At 43.2% G+C, this 16425-nt stretch overlaps 1 protein-coding gene across 1 annotated transcript; it reads left to right on the top strand.

Annotated features, from left to right (window-relative positions):
* Positions 1-1154: 1154 nt before the first annotated feature.
* LOC139281483 (achaete-scute homolog 4-like) lies at positions 1155-8800 on the top strand. Its single transcript, XM_070901655.1, has 2 exons — positions 1155-1201; positions 7584-8800. Exon 2 carries the CDS (start codon positions 7800-7802, stop codon positions 8358-8360), a length of 561 nt encoding a protein of 186 aa, XP_070757756.1. The 5' UTR covers positions 1155-1201; positions 7584-7799; the 3' UTR covers positions 8361-8800.
* The last annotated feature ends 7625 nt before the right edge of the window (positions 8801-16425 follow it).

The following is a 16425-nucleotide window of genomic DNA, read 5'->3' as shown; positions in this document are numbered from 1 at the left end:
GTAGTGTTTATATACATAACATCCACTGTACTGGAAGTCCCAACATACTACAGAACTGTTTCTTCTTGTTGTAAAGCGAGCATTACATCACAACAGTGCTGTTGAGTTCAGTAAAAGGTAAGTTGTGAAATTCCACATTGCTGATTGAAAGAAAGATCCCAGAGTGCTTTACAGCCAATAAAGTACTTTTGAAGTGTAGTCACTGTTGTAATGTAGGAAACACATTGGGCAATTTGCAGACAGCACATCAATGTGATAATGACCAGATAATCTGTTTTAGTGATGTAGATTGAGAGATAAACGTTGGCCAGGACACCGGGGAGAATTCCCCTGCTCTTGTTCAAAATAGTGCCATTGGGTCTTTTACGACCACCTGAGAGAGCAGAGGGAGAACTCGGTTTAACATCTCATCCGAAAGATAGCACCTCCAACAGTACAGCACTCCCTCAGCACAGCAACAATAATTCAACATTACTGGAGTATAATCAACAGATATATTCGAATAAACAATTGTCCTCATCATCATAATCTATCTACTGATCTTTTTCTATCAGTCTACCTAGCCTTCCATTTATCACTTTAGCTACCTCTTTGTATCTATCTTATTAATGTATCCATCTGTGTTTATCTATTGCGCTATCTTTCTGTATCTATTGCTCCTATCTATCACCATGTGTGTATGTGTGCATACATTTGTCTTGATAGTACTACATCTCTATATTTCTGACTCTGTCTGATTTTCTAGCTCCCTGCCAATTTATCCATCTCTTCTGCGATCCACTCTGCAAAGCTGAAATCTGATCGCCATCGATGCTGTAGTGAAATTATTTCAATCATCGCTATTCAAACATTTCCAAGCGTCTGGGTGGGAGGAGGCAGGATTCTGAAGAGTCAGAGCAGCTCTTTGATCTGAGAGGAATTACCTGATCCCAAAACGCAGGAGTCTGACACAATCCTCCGTCTACCTTGAAGAACAGAAAAAGAGTTCGACTCTTTGCTACTGGTCTGTGAAGCTTTCCTCAACACTCTGAGGCCAGACGGAAGGGACTTGAAAAGCTGCTCAAACACTGGGAAAATCTTAGAAGATATTCCAGGTCCTAAGAAACCAGAGAAGCTGCTCCCTGCTTCCCTCAGAGAGATATCAATCTGGAGACAGAGTGGAAAACAGTAAAAATGACGAGAAAATCTTAGAGCTAAAAAGGTAAGGAAAATTGTGCACAAAAAAAATCACAGTAATTCAAAATAAAATTCCTGAGTATTGTGCTTTTCTCTTCAAACTTTCTTTTTTCCTTTATAGACAGATTCTTTATGTAGCCTTTCCTTTTTCTTTTCATCCTCTTTCTTTATCGTTCTCTCTCTCTTTAACATCTTTTTAAACCCATGTCTCATGTCTTTTCTTTTTCCTGTTTTCTCTTTATTGTTTGTTTCTCTTTCTCATTCTCTCTCCTTGTTCTGTTCTTTTATTCTTTTCTGATTCTTATTTTCATCCACCTATGAAATGTTTTTCTTCTTTTGATTTTCTCTGTCTTTTCATTCCTCATGCCTAGTTTAATTCCCCAGGTGATTTTTTAAATCTTACTTAACTTGTCAAACCTGTATATTTCATTTTTTTTAAGCATAAAAGCACAATATTGTGCTTTTTAAAATTTTGCAAGACTCGGTATAAATTTCCTGGTCAGCTTCTCTTTCTTTATTTCTGTCTCATTCCTCCTTTGCTGTGCTTAGTAACAATTTATCTCATTCTCTTCATTTTCAGAAACAGATTAAGTACTATTTCCTCTTTATCATCTTTATCCTCTGTTGTCTACCTCTCGTTTAATACATTTCAATGGTGTTACATTTCTCATTTTACTTCATTTACTTGTTATTAAGATTTACTTCCAGTCTCACTCATTTTAATACGTTGGCACAGAGATTTTGATTCCTGAATAACCATGTGCAGTAAACCCACAAGATAAATCATTCAACCCATTACACTGATTCTCTGACACAGTTTCTTTATGTGGTATGTAGAGTAGAGCAAGCGCTCTACTCTGAACTCCTACATGGCAAGCGAGCCCCAGGTGGGCAGAGGAAACGACTCAAGGGCACCCTCAAAGCCTCCTTGATAAAATGCAACATCCCCACCGACACCTGGGAGTCCCTGGCCAAAGACCGCCCCAAGTGGAGGGAGAGCATCCTGGAGGGCGCTGATCACCTCGAGTCTCATCACCGAGAGCATGCAGAAAGCAAGCACAGGCAGCGGAAGGAGCGTGTGGCAAACCAGTCCCACCCACCCTTTCCCTCAACGACTGTCCCACCTGTGACAGGGACTGTAATTCCTGTATTGGACTGTTCAGTCACCTAAGAACTCACTCTGAGAGTGGAAGCAAGTCTTCCTCGATTTTGAGGGACTGCCTATGATGATGATGATGATGTGGTATTTGTACAAAAAATTCAAGCAGTGATACAAGGCAAAAAACAATTAAAAATCTGCTCAAAATCGACAGAAATCACATCTAGCCTTGAATTTCAATGTTTCAAAATTGCACTGGTCTCTTGCATTGAATATTTTTTTCTTAATTAAAATCTCAGCCTCCATCCCATCTGAGTGAGTTAGTGAGGAGACAAATACCACCTGAGCAGCATTTCCATTATAACTTATAGAAAATTTAGCAATGTGTAATATTCTTGAAGGAGCATCTGTTCAGGTAGATGAGGACTATGGAAATCACGAGTCTTAAAGCAAATAGAGTGGTAATTTAAAACAGTATTAGATCAAAGGCGTTTGATAAAGTGCCACATAATAGGCTTCCCAACAAAGTTGAAGCCCATGGAATAAAAGGGACAATGGCAGCATGAATAAGAAATGAGCTCAGTGATCGAAAACAGAAAGTAGTGGTGAACGGTTTTTTCAGACTAGAGGAAAGTACACCCAGGTGTTCCCCAGGGATCAGTACTAGGACCACTGCTTTTCTTGATATATATTAATGACCTAGACATAGGTTTACAGGGCACAATTTCAAAATTTGCAGATGACACAAAACTTGGAAGTACAGGTATAGTGAACAGTGAGAAGGCGAGCGATAGACTTCAAGATGACATAGACAGGCTGGTGAAATGGGTGGACACATGGCAGATGAAATTTAACAGCAGAAAAGTGTGAAGTTCTACATTTTGCTAGTAAGAATGAGGGGAGGCAATATAAACTAAAGGGTACAATTCTAAAGGGGCTGCATAAACAGAGAGACCTGGTGGTATATGTGCACAAATTGTTGAAGGTGGCAGGGCAGGTTGAGAAAGTGGTTAAAAAAGCATAAGGGATCCTGGGCTTCATAAATAGAGGCATAGAGAACAAAAGCAAGGAAGTTATAATTAACCCGTATAAAACACTGGTTCGGCCTCAACTGGAGTGTTGTGTCAATTCTGGGCACCGGACTTTAGGAAGGATGTGAAGGCCTTAGAGAGGGTGCAGAAAAGATTTACAAGAATGGTTCCAGGGATAAGGGACTTCAGTTACGTGGATAGACTGGAGAAGTTGGGGTTAGAAACATAGAAATATAGAAAATAGGTGCAGGAGTAGGCCTTTCGGCCCTTCAAGCCTGCACCACCATATGATCATAGCCGATCATGCAACTTCAGTACTCCATTCCTGCTTTCTCTCCATACCCCTTGATCCCTTTAGCTGTAAGGGCCACATCTAACTCCCTTTTGAATATATCTAACGAACTGGCCTCAACAACTTTCTGTGGTAGAGAATTCCACAGGTTCACAATTCTCTGAGTGAAGAAGTTTCTCCTCATCACGGTCCTAAATGGCTTACTCCTTATCCTTAGACTGTGACCCCTGGTTCTGGACTTCCCCAACATCGGGAACATTCTTCCTGCATCTATCCTGTCCAATCCCATCAGAATTTTAAACGTTTCTATGAGATCCCCTCTCATTCTTCTGAATTCCAGTGAATATAAGCCGAGTCGATCCAGTCTTTTTTCATATGTCAGTCCTGCCATCCCGGGAATCAGTCTGGTGAACCTTCGCTACACTCGCTCAATAGCAAGAATGTCCTTCCTCAGATTACGAGACCAAAACTGAACACAATATTCACCAAGGCCCTATACAACTGCAGTAAGACCTCCCTGCTCCTGTACTCAAATCCTTTCGCTATGAAGGCCAATATGCTATTTGCCGCCTGCTGTACCTGCATGCAACTTTCAATGACTGATGTACCATGACACCCAGGTCTCGTTGCACCTCCCCTGTCACCATTCAGATAATATTCTGCCTTCCTGTTTTTGCAACCAAAGTAGATAACCTCACATTTATCCACATTTTACTGCATCTGCCATGCATTTGTCCATTCACCTAACCTGTCCAACTCACCCTGCAGCCTCTTAGCATCCTCCTCACAGCTCACACTGATTGTGAGGAGAGTTGTTCTCCTTAGAGCAGAGAAGGTTGAGAGATTTGATAGAGGTGTTCAAAATCATGAGGGGTCTAGACAGAGTAGATAGAGAGACACTGTTCCCATTGGCAGAAGGGTCGAGAACCAGAGGGTACAGATTTAAGGTGATTGGCAGAAGAACTAAAGGCGACATGAGGAAAAACTTTTTTACACAATGAGTGGTTAGGATCTGGAATGCACTGCCTGAAAGGGTGATTGAGGCAGATTCAATTGTGGCTTTCAAAAGAGAATTGGATAAGTACCTGAAGGGAAAGAAATTGCAGGGCTATGGGGAAAGGGCAGACGAGTGAGACTAGTTGACGTGCTCTTGCACAGAGCTGGTATGAGCTCGAGAGGCTGAATGGCCTCCTGTTCTGTAACCATTTGCCCAAATTTGGCCCACCTGTTTTTTCGGCGCACTCATGTGAGATGCGGCAACTTCCTACGATCCAAACGGCGCCAAAAAGGTGTCCCTGGATTCTGGCCCCTCTGCCGACTCTCCCAGGGCTTGGCGTGACGTGGCAAGTCCATTGGGGGCGCGGAGCTAGGGCCGTACGCCTAAAAGAGTGTCGGCAGCTGTCCGCATGCACAGTAGAGCGTTCGCGCATGCGCAGTAGATCCTCCTATGATTATGATGATGTGTACTTGCAGCGTGGGACCCAACCCGGACCGAGTGGCCTGCTGCACAGGCCAGCCCACTGCCCTCCCGCACTGAGGGCTACAAGAAACAGGTTGGTGCGGGGAGACTTTTGATCGCACGGTGGGGGGGAAGAGTTTTGATCGTTGGGGAGGAGAGTTTTGATCGGGGGGGAGGAGAGAGGAGAGTTTTGGTGAGGGGAGGGAGGTTGTGATAACTGTGTAGCCAGTAATTTTAATGAGCTTACTCAAGACTTTCCTTAACCCTGTTGATTAAAATACTTTCCTACGAGCAGGAGGTACTTCTATTTTTTATTTGGATATTTTGAAAAAATTATATAAATATGTTTTGTCTCTTTACTTCTTTTATGTTTGTAGTTTAAGCTTCCATGAATGCTTCTGTTGTATAGTAAATTAATTTTGCGAAGTTTGTCAGTCCTGTATAGCTGTTTGATCCTATTCACATTCTTTAGTCAAGTCATTAAATACCTACTTGCGCTGATTTCTTAACTCTCCGCAAGGGTTTTCTGTGCGTCCACAAGTGGCCACATACGTTGGCCTAAGTTAGTTTGGAGCAACTATTAGCTGTCCAAACTGGCTTAAATGGCCAAAATGGCGTAGGTGGCTGGTAACGCCCTCTTTTGAACAAAACAAAACTAAACTAAAAAAAATCCTAACTAACTCACTTACACTGGCGCAAATTGAATATGCAAAATGGGGATTTTTAAGATACTCCAGAAAAATCAAGTTGCTCCAAAAACAACGGAGCCACTCCTGGACAATTTTGGGCCCCATGATTCTATATTATCAGCAAGGAATATTTTTCACATTTTGCAGAAACTGGAGTCAGTTTTAACTCCTGGATGATAACACGGCCTAGCGTACGGTTGGCCCGTCCAGGGCGCAGCAGGGAGCCCCAGCTGATTTTAATGGCCAGGTCTCATTAACATTCTGCAGGACGGACCTGTGCCCGAACTCACCGGGAATGCTGAGGAGGCCAGAGGGTGGGAGTGGGATTTTAGGTGGCTAGAGGGTGCACCCAGGGACCCAAGGAAACGTTCCCCAGCATCAGGATGGTGGAGGGAAGTCCGGAGGCAATCATGGTCGTGAGGTGGGGGGACGCAGGGGGTGTGGAAACGGAAGCCCAGGGCAGCAGAGGTCCAAAGTTTCCTTGTGAGGCACAGCCCTGCACTCCTGCTCCTCCTGGCCCACAAGAATACTTAATTGTTTTTCAAAAACCTATCTTGTTGGGTCTTTTCTAGCCTCGGTTCCTGTTCTCGGCAGGTTTGGCCTGGCAGGGAAGTGCACGCCTGGGGTTAATATTGCAGTCGGGTCCCGATCGTGTCATCAGGACTTGATTTGCATATTTAAACAAGGACCCCATTGACTTTGGGTGGCTGTCCTTGGCTAACTGTTAAAATTTCCTGCTCAATTTTAACTGCCGCTCCCCCCACCCCCACTCAGTTTCTGCTGGGCAAGGAGGGGTTAAAATTCCCCATTTTCACAATTGAGAACATTTAATATTTGTTCAAAACCTCTCCCTACAAGCATAGTGCAGCAAACAAAGTTGCAGACCCAGGGTTGTTGGGGCATACATCAGGACCAATGTTCCCTTTAAGCTGTGTGGCCACATGGCTGAGCAACACTCTGGAGATCCCGCGCAGCCGGTGAGCCGGCTTATAAATAGAAAAATGGTGCATGCGCGGAATGTTGAAAGGCCTGCGCAGCCCGTTAAAGGGACTGCACGTGCCAAAGAAAAATTAGAGGGAACATTGAGTAGCACTCTTGCCTCTGAGTCAGAAGGTTGTGGGTTCAAGTCGCACTCCAGGGACTTGAGCACAAAAATCTAGGCTGACACTCCAGCAAAGTACTGAGGGAGTGCTGCACTGTCAGAGGTGCTGTCTTTTAGATGAGATGTTAAACCGGGGCCCCGCCTACTCTCTCTGGTGGATATAAAAGATCCAACAGCACTATTTTGTAGACGAGCAGGGGAGTTGACCTGGTGTCTTGGCCAATATTTATCCCTCAATCAACATTACTAAAGAAAACAGATTATTTGGTCATTATCACATTGCTGTTTGTAGGAGCTTTCTGTATGCAAATTGCCTGTCGCGTTTCCTATATTACCACAGTGACTACACTTCATAAGTACTTCATTGGCTGTAAAGTGCTTTTGGACATCCTGAGGTCGTGAAAGGTGCCAAATAAATGCAAATCTTTCTTTCTTTCCTTGGTTAGTCCCACAGTGTAAATCCACCAGGTCTTTCTGCATTCTCAGTAACCACCAAAGTTAATTTATGAGCCATTTGTCCTTGTTATAATCTGCCTCCTTCTATACCGTCATTATGTATCATATATAAAACCCAATGAACTGTTACTTGTATCAAAATGTTAAAACATTGTTTGCTATAATATACCCATGATGGTAATTGATGTTCTGAATATTTAAGTACTGGCATAAATTCAGAGAAAAACAATTTAACTTTTTGGTGTAACTGACACTCTTTCTATTTTCATTTTGGAACAGACTATTCCATCAAGGATACACAACAGCTATTGTCCTCTCTGCCATTTAACATTTATCCATCTTTTTCCTGATGTTTGAGAGAAACTAATGTGACCTACCGTGCGTTTGAGAAGTTCAAACTGGGAATATTGCCATTACCAACCTTTACAGAATCTTTGACAGCAAATTGCCATAAAGTGAAAAGTGAGCTACTGTGCTCAAGCACCTGAATTTGAAATGGATGGCGATCAGCAAGGATCAACATTGGAAAGAATTCCCTACCCAAGACCCATGGGGGTGCCCGTGGCTAGGGTACATGATTGCTTTGGGGTGCCCTTTGCAGAGGGGTTGCCATTACCTTTTCCTGTTGACCCTGCATACCTGGAAGGCTCATACCGTGAAGGATATGCCAGCAGACTGTCTTACCTACCTTTCCGCAGCCACTTGGGGATCTACGATTATTCCTTTGAGCCGGCTTTTATCAGGAAACGCAATGAAAGGGAACGGCAGAGGGTGCGCTATGTCAATGAAGGCTACGCACGGCTCAGGGAGCATCTCCCTGAGGATTTTACAGACAAAAGACTCAGCAAAGTGGAGACCTTAAGGGCTGCTATCAGCTACATCAAACACCTTCAGGAGTTACTGAACCCCTCGGAGACTAAAGAGAGAGGGTCCCTGTCTCCAAGGGCTGTGGAGATCCATAAGCTTCCCAGCCCTACACCAAGGAGAGAAGGCAATAGTGACGGAGAGTCAAAATCGTCCTCGCCCTTCAGTGAACTTGGTGAGCTAAGCAGCTAACTAGCTACTTGATGCAATAAATCCAACCCAATCAACATTGTCTTTGTGAAACATTGTTCACCAGACCTTTTTTGGGACGAGCTATAGATCTTTTCCATTGGACACAAGTGATGTAGTGATGCATTTTCACTTGAAGTACACTATTGATTTATGCACTATGGATGCTTTCTCATCAAGCCAATGCGCCTCTAAGGATTGGCGGGTGAACAGATGGAAACAGGAAGGCCAGAACGATGAAGGGTTCCTCACTGCTTTAAAATATAATATTCACAAAAGTATAACATAGTGAAGACTTATTTGAACAAAAGCTTGCTGTACAAACAATGGACGCTGTCATAGAGATTGTGTACAATGACGTTTTCATCTGGTGCCTCGATTATTTCTCCTCCTCCCTCAAGACAGAATTTGTATATAAGCCTGAAAAGAGAAGAGGACACAGCAGAAACTTTCTTAGTGACTGAAATCTGGGTATGATGCAGATATTTAACAGTATGTTTACACAAAAAAAATTCTTTATGAAGCCGGTATCTAATGAAATTCATGACTATTGTATAGTGAGGAAATAAATCTTATGAGGAAATAATATGACCTTATTTTTATTTGAATAGAACAATTGCAATTTCACTACTGCATTTCAAACAAGAAAATAAATGACACGAGTGGATCATCCTGAGATCAAAATTAGCACTGGGACTGGCAAAAGGACCTTGCAAACAAGCAATGGATTTACAAACACTTTCCAGTCTCTGGGCAGCTTCCCAGTGCATACAATTATTTGCTTATAAACATACAGAGACACGGACACACAGACACACAGCAACAAAACTTGCATTTATATGTAAAAGTCATCTCAAGGCACTTCACAGAAACATAAAGAAAACAGATGTTGAGCCAGGAAGGGAGAAATTAGGTGAAGTGACCAAAAGTCTGGGTCAAGAGATGGGTTTGAAAAGGTTTTTAAAGGAGGAGAGGGAGGTGGAGATGCAGAGAGATTTAGGGAGGGAATTCCAGTGAGTGGGATCCAGGAGGCTAAAGGCTCTGTCATTAGCAGTGGGCGAAGAGAGGCGGATGATGCACAAATCTCCAGAGCCAAAGAAGCAGCGTATTCGGAGGAAAGAATGTAGGAGTTGGAGAAGATAGCGTGTGGATAGACCATGGAGGGTTTTAAAGACAAAGATGAGGATTCTAAATTTAATGTGTCGGGATGGGGAGCCAATGTAGGTTAGCAAGGATGGGGTGATGTATGAGTGAGAATTAGTAGGGGACAGGATGCATACAGAAGAGATTTGGACAAGCTTAAATTTATGGAGGCTGCAGGAAGGGAGGCTAAAAAGAGAGCATTGGAGGTAACAAATGCCTATATCGGGGGGTTCAGGACCAAAGGAGCTGAGATAGAACCAGAGGCAAGTAATGTTGCAGCAGTGGTCTTTGTGACAGAAAAGAAATGGAATCTTAAACTAAGCTCAATATTGAACAGGACCTCAAGAGTATAGATGGTCTGGTTGAGCCTAAGCTAGTGTCCAGGGAGGGAGATGGAATCGGTGACAAGGGAGTGGAATTTGAAGTTGGAGAAGAGGATGATGACTTAAGTCTTTTCAATAAGCTAGAGGAAATTGTGAATCAGAGAAGCACTCCGAATGCACAGAGGCAATTGAAGGGTTGAGAGAGGTGGTGGAGAGGAAGAGCTAGGTATCATCAGTGCAAGCTGACTCCATGTCTGTGGATGATGACACATAGATGAACAAGAGGAGGGGACCAAGATCTTTGGGAGACCCCAGAGGTGATAGCGCAGGGAGAAAAGAGAAGCTATTGCTGGCGATGCACTGGCTACATTCAGATCGATAGGAATTAAACCATGTGCAAACAATCCCACAAAACTGGATGATTGAGGAGAAACATTGGAGGAGGATGGTATGGTCAAGCATTCAAATGCCGCAGAGAGGCACAGGAGGATGAGGAGGGATAAAGCACCCTGGTCACAGTTATGGAGGATGACATTTGTGGTGTTGACTTTTTTGATACAAAAAGAGCAAAACTCAGAATTACAAGAGCTATGGGCACAGAGCTGGGAGGCGATAACATGTTGAAGGATCTTAGAGAGGAAAGGGAAGTTGGAGATGGGATAGTAATTGGTGAGGAAGTATGGGTTGAGGGTGAGATTTTTGAGGAGGGATTGATAAAGTTGGTTGTGAAGGGGAAAAGAACGGTGCCTGAGGGGGTAATATCAGCTAGTATGGAAGCTAGGATGGGGAGTTGGGTAGTTAGAAGTAGACAAGGGAACTGAAATGAATCTCATAGACAAGATAAACTTGGAGAAGGCAGGGAGAAAGATGGGGGGAAAGCTGCAGAGAATTGGGGGTTCAGGGCTAGAATGGATGAGTGATTTTGGTTGGCTATTATCGAGAATGAGGAGTTGCGCAACGCGCAAGCTAAGGGATGAGAGAAAGAAGAATATCTTTAGGACCGAATCCATATGGGGCTAGGAGGAAGGGGTTCAGAAAAATATTGAATTTATATACTAAAATTATGCATTCTAGTTCATTTTATGCACTTTTATATGTCACAATTATTGATTTTGAATCTTTGAGAAAGGAAAAATTTAAAATTGATTTTCAACATAAAATCCATTTCCATCCATTCCATTTTCACCCATCCACTCCCCTTTACTGCAATCCACTTCTCCATCTTTCACTGCCATCCATTCTCTCCAAAACTCTTTACCTGCTCTCCATTCTCCCCTCTTCCACTTCACTGCCATCCATTCTCTCCTCACCTGCTCCTACCTCAGTCTGATGGCTAATGAAGGTCCCTGTTCCCTCTCAATAGTACTCGCAGCACTAATAACCAGGATTGTGGCCTCTACATACTGTTATCGGGAACTCCTGTTCTTGCAGAAGTTCCTATCTATAGTAAACAGAGGGAGCAAACCCAGATTTGAGAGGAGTAGGATTGGAGGGAGAGGAGCTCGGCTACTATAAATGTTTTTGTCATTGACATCCTGAGTGAGCCCCTAAAACATTGATGTCAGCATAAAATGCTGACGATCGGCATGTATGCCTCCAAACTTGGTTTAGGACTGTGACCTATTTTGATGTATCTAATTTCAAACAAAAACCACAACACCATGTGTTTAAATGGGTCTGGAATCCGTCTGATTGTTTTGATCTTAATTACTCATTCCACGATGAAAGTAATTAAGATGAAAGTCAGCCTTTACGTAAATTACTTGTGTCTTTCTTGTAAAGAACAATTTAAAAACATTACTGATAGAAGTTTTGATGTGACTGACATAGGGATATTTCCTGTGATGCTAATGATCAGTAGGTCTTGTTGTGATGTCCATGATAGTTTCTTATGTCAGTCACTGCACCAGACTGAAATGTGAGTGCCTGTGATGCTGCAGATTTCTCCCTGTATGTGTCTGGGTGCATACACTCCTTGGTAAGGATCAACTGATACTTCCCACTGGATGTTTTTGATCGCTGTCCCTTTGTTTCTTTACCCCAAATGAAACTATTGCTATTCCATGCTCTGGCCCCTCACTATCTCTGTAATCTCCTCCAGCCCCACAACCCCCTGAGATGTCTGTGCTCCTCTAATTCTGCTCTCCTGAACATCCCTGATTATAATTCTCAACCATTGTTGGCCGTGCCTTTTATTGCCTAGGCCCCAAGCTCTGGAACTCCCTGCCGAAAACTCTTTGCCTCTCTACCTCTCTTTCCTTCCTCAAGATGCTCCTTAAAACATATCTCTTTGACCAAGCTTTTGGTCACCTATGCTAATTTCTACTTATGCGGCTCGGTGTCAAATGTTTTAAATCTCATAATACTCCTGTGAAGCGCCTTGGGACACTTCACTACGTTAAAGGCACTATAGAACCAGTGGACGTGGTGTATTTGGACTTTCAAAAGGCCTTTGACAAGGTCCCACACGAGATTAGTGTGCAAAATTAAAGCACATGGTATTGGGGGTAATGTACTGACGTGAATAGAGAACTGGTTGGCAGACAGGAAGCAGAGAGTAGGGATAAATGGGTCCTTTTCAGAATGGCAGGCAGTGACTAGTGGGGTGCCGCAGGGCTCATTTACAATATACATTAATGATTTAGATGAAGGAGTTGAGTGTAATATCTCCAAGTTTGCACATGACACTAAACTGGGTGGCGGTGTGAGCTGTGAGGAGGACGCTAAGAGGCTGCAGGGAGACTTGGATAGATTAGGTGAGTGGGCAAATGCATGGCAGATGAGGTATAATGTGGATAAATGTGAGGTTATCCACTTTGGGGGCAAAAACACGAAGGCAGATTATTATATGAATGGCGGCAGATTAGGAAAAGGGGAGGTGCAACGAGACCTGGGTGTCATGGTTCATCAGTCATTGAAAGTTGGCATGCAGGTACAGCAGGCGGTGAAGAAGGCAAATGGTATGTTGGCCTTCATAGCTAGGGGTTTTGAGTACAGGAGCAGGGAGGTCTTACTGCAGTTGTACAGGGCCTTGGTGAGGCCTCACCTGGAATATTGTGTTCAGTTTTGGTCTCCTAATCTGGGGAAGGACGTTCTTGCTATTGAGGAAGTGCAGCGAAGGTTCACCAGACTAATTCCCGGGATGGCGGGACTGACATATGAGGAGAGACTGGATCAACTGGGCCTTTATTCACTGGAGTTTAGAAGGATGAGAGGGGATATCATAGTAACATATCAAATTCTGATGGGACTGGACAGGTTAGATGCAGGAAGAATGTTCCCGATGTTGGGGAAGTCCAGAACCAGGGGACACAGTCTAAGGATAAGGGGTAAGCCATTTAGGACTGAGATGAGGAGAAACTTCTTCACTCAGAGAGTTGTTAATCTGTGGAATTCCTACCGCAGAGAGTTGTTGATGCCAGTTCGTTGGATATATTCAAGAGGGAGTTAGATATGGCCCTTACGGCTAAAGGGATCAAGGGGTATGGAGAGAAAGCAGGAAAGGGGTACTGAGGTGAATGATCAGCCATGATCTTATTGAATGGTAGTGCAGGTTCGAAGAGCCGAATGGCCTACTCATGCACCTATTTTCTATGTTTCTATATAAAAACAAGTTATTGTAGTTGGTGTTTAAAAAAATCTTCTTCACTTAAGTTTCTGTTTCTTTTGTTAGGTTTCCTACAAAGACATATAAACATGTAAACCAGTATACACACATGTGGCCAGTCACACATGATACATGCCAGCACCTATATGCACCAACACACACATGCACCAACATGAGCAAATGCATCAAAACATACATACTAACACACACGCATGCACCATATCACCAGTATATAATATAACAAATTGCTGTATTGGAGGCTCGGCTCCAAAATCCACCTCTTTTGGCAGGGAGGCTTAGCCATTGGGAACAGATATTAACAATATGAGCACATGCTGCACACAATTTTCCAGCCATTTAAAATAAAGATTAGAAAATCACACACAACATGTGTATACATTTCTGATATGGATTTCTTCCATTAGGTATGAACTATCCAAGCTCTTTGATTAGATTCTATGCTGTAACTCAATCCTGGGGATCCATTATTCTAAGCCCCAATTTTGTGAGATTCTGCTCTAGATATAGAGCCTGACTGCCAGTGAGTGTAGTCTGTAAAATTGGGTCTACATGTCAGTGCACCTGATTTACAGAGGGTCACATTAAGTGGTGAATGAAGATTGCCAGTGAGAATCTCATTAACACTCCAAATTTTACTGAGATAGGTCCCTTGCTGGATCTCTTATCACATACTCACCAGCAGTGCTGCTCATCCAATTGAAATTGGCTTGCCCCATGGGAATAGACTTCTTAAAGGTGAAATTAATTTATCATAAATGGAAATTGTTCCATATGAAAACCATCCAAATCTCTCGATTAGAGTTCAGCCTGTAACTCAAAATAGGGATCCATTATTCTATAGATAGAAACATAGAAAATAGGTGCAGGAGTAGGCCATTCGGCCCTTCGAGCCTGCACCACCATGCGATAAGATCATGGCTGATCTTTCCCTCAGTACCCCTTTCCTGCTTTCTCACCATACCCCTTGATCCCTTTAGCCGTAAGGGCCATATCTAACTCCCTCTTGAATATATCCAATGAACTGGCACGATCCGAACCCCATGATTAGATTCAAGGCTATGACTATTTTATTGAATTATGTGCCACTGGAAGACAAAGGGAAGAAAAATAAATGATTGTTTGGCAAGATTGTTTATGGCTTGGCATTCATTTTATTTCCTTATTTTTTTATTCAAAGTCCTGATGCCCAAAATGTTGGTAAAGGATCGTGTTTCCTTGTCTCCGTGACCCACTTGAACACTTCAATGGTCAGGAACCAAATAGTGTTGTACTGCTGGTACACAAAACATTGGAAAATAATCTGGTCAAAAAATCAGCTTCTACAAAACTTTGCCTTACCAAGCACACATGTGGCAGAAAGTTTTACTTTGAATTAATGAGTTTGACACTACTACCCGTTCTGTGATTTCAACAATTTAAAAACATGTTTTCTAAGTTGTTTTTCCCCTCCCTCTCTTGAAGGTGTTGAAGGGATTTTCTCAACTACACTGGAAATTCCGCCCTTAAAAAGCCTCTGCGGAACTCTTCTCAGCTGAGAGATGGCCTGAGTGAATTTGAGCCCTTTTGAAAAATCCCAAAATTTACCCAGACTAAGGGAATTAATCTGGTAGGGGGTCAATTACCTTATGGCTTGAAGAAAAATGGCTCATCTTAAAGACGAAGGCTTCTGCAGCCACTTTATTATCTTTGGCCTATTAGGGCTGTGTGGGGCACATCTGCCTTAGAAGGTCAGATTGGGGCGGGTGCTGCTGAAGCTCCCTTGCAGCCCATCTGAACTATGAAAATGACCCTGTCCCTCCATTTCAGATAGGGTTGCTAGCCAAGCATGTGGATGGGTGGGCATACTGCTCTACCACTCTTACAACAGCAGAGCAGCTCTGCAGGATTTCTGGCCCTATGTCAACACCGATAGGAAAAACAATAAGAATTAAACCGGATGGAGCACCCGGCATCGACATAGGCATCAGATTTGGACACGACAGCGGCACACCCAGCCCAGTAAACACTGCAAAGTCCTCCTCACTAACATCTGGGGACTTGTGCCAAAATTGGGAGAGCTGTCCAACGGACTAATCAAGTAACAACTTGACATAGTCGTAGTCACAGAATCATAGTTTAACATCTGTAGTGGGGAAAATGCTTGAAGCTATCATTAAGGAAGAAATAGCGGGACATCTAGATAGGAATAGTGCAATCAAGCAGACGCAGCATGGATTCATGAAGGGGAAATCATGTTTAAAACTAATTTACTGGAATTCTTTGAGGATATAACGAGCATGGTGGATAGAGGTGTACCGATGGATGTGGTGTACTTAGATTTCCAAAAGGCATTCGATAAGGTGCCACACAAAAGGTTACTGCAGAAGATAAAGGTACGCGGAGTCAGAGGAAATGTATTAGCATGGATAGAGAATTGGCTGCCTAACAGAAAGCAGAGAGTCGGTATAAATGGGTCCTTTTTGGGTTGGAAATCGGTGGTTAGTGGTGTGCCACAGGGATCGGTGCTGGGACCACAACTGTTTACAATATACATAGATGACCTGGAAGAGGGGACAGAGTGTAGTGTAACAAAATTTGCAGATGACACAAAGATTAGTGGGAAAGCGGGTTGTGTAGAGGACAGAGGGAGGCTGCAAAGAGATTTAGATAGGTTAAGCGAATGGGCTAAGGTTTGGCAGATGGAATACAATGTCGGAAAGTGTGAGGTCATCCACCTTGGAAAAAAAACACAGTAAAAGGGAATATTATTTGAATAGGGAGAAATTACAACATGCTGCGGTGCAGAGGGACCTGGGGGTCCTTGTGCATGAATCCCAAAAAGTTAGTTTGCAGGTGCAGCAGGTAATCAGGAAGGTGAATGGAATGTTGGCCTTCATTGCGAGAGGGATGGAGTACAAAAGCAGGGAGGTCCTTCTGCAACTGTATAGGGTATTGGTGAGGCCGCACCTGGAGTACTGCGTGCAGTTTTGGTCAC

Source organism: Pristiophorus japonicus, chromosome 15 (assembly GCF_044704955.1).
Source record: "Pristiophorus japonicus isolate sPriJap1 chromosome 15, sPriJap1.hap1, whole genome shotgun sequence".
Classification (NCBI taxonomy): Eukaryota; Metazoa; Chordata; class Chondrichthyes; family Pristiophoridae; genus Pristiophorus; species Pristiophorus japonicus.
This window is presented reverse-complemented; position numbering and strand designations above follow the sequence as displayed.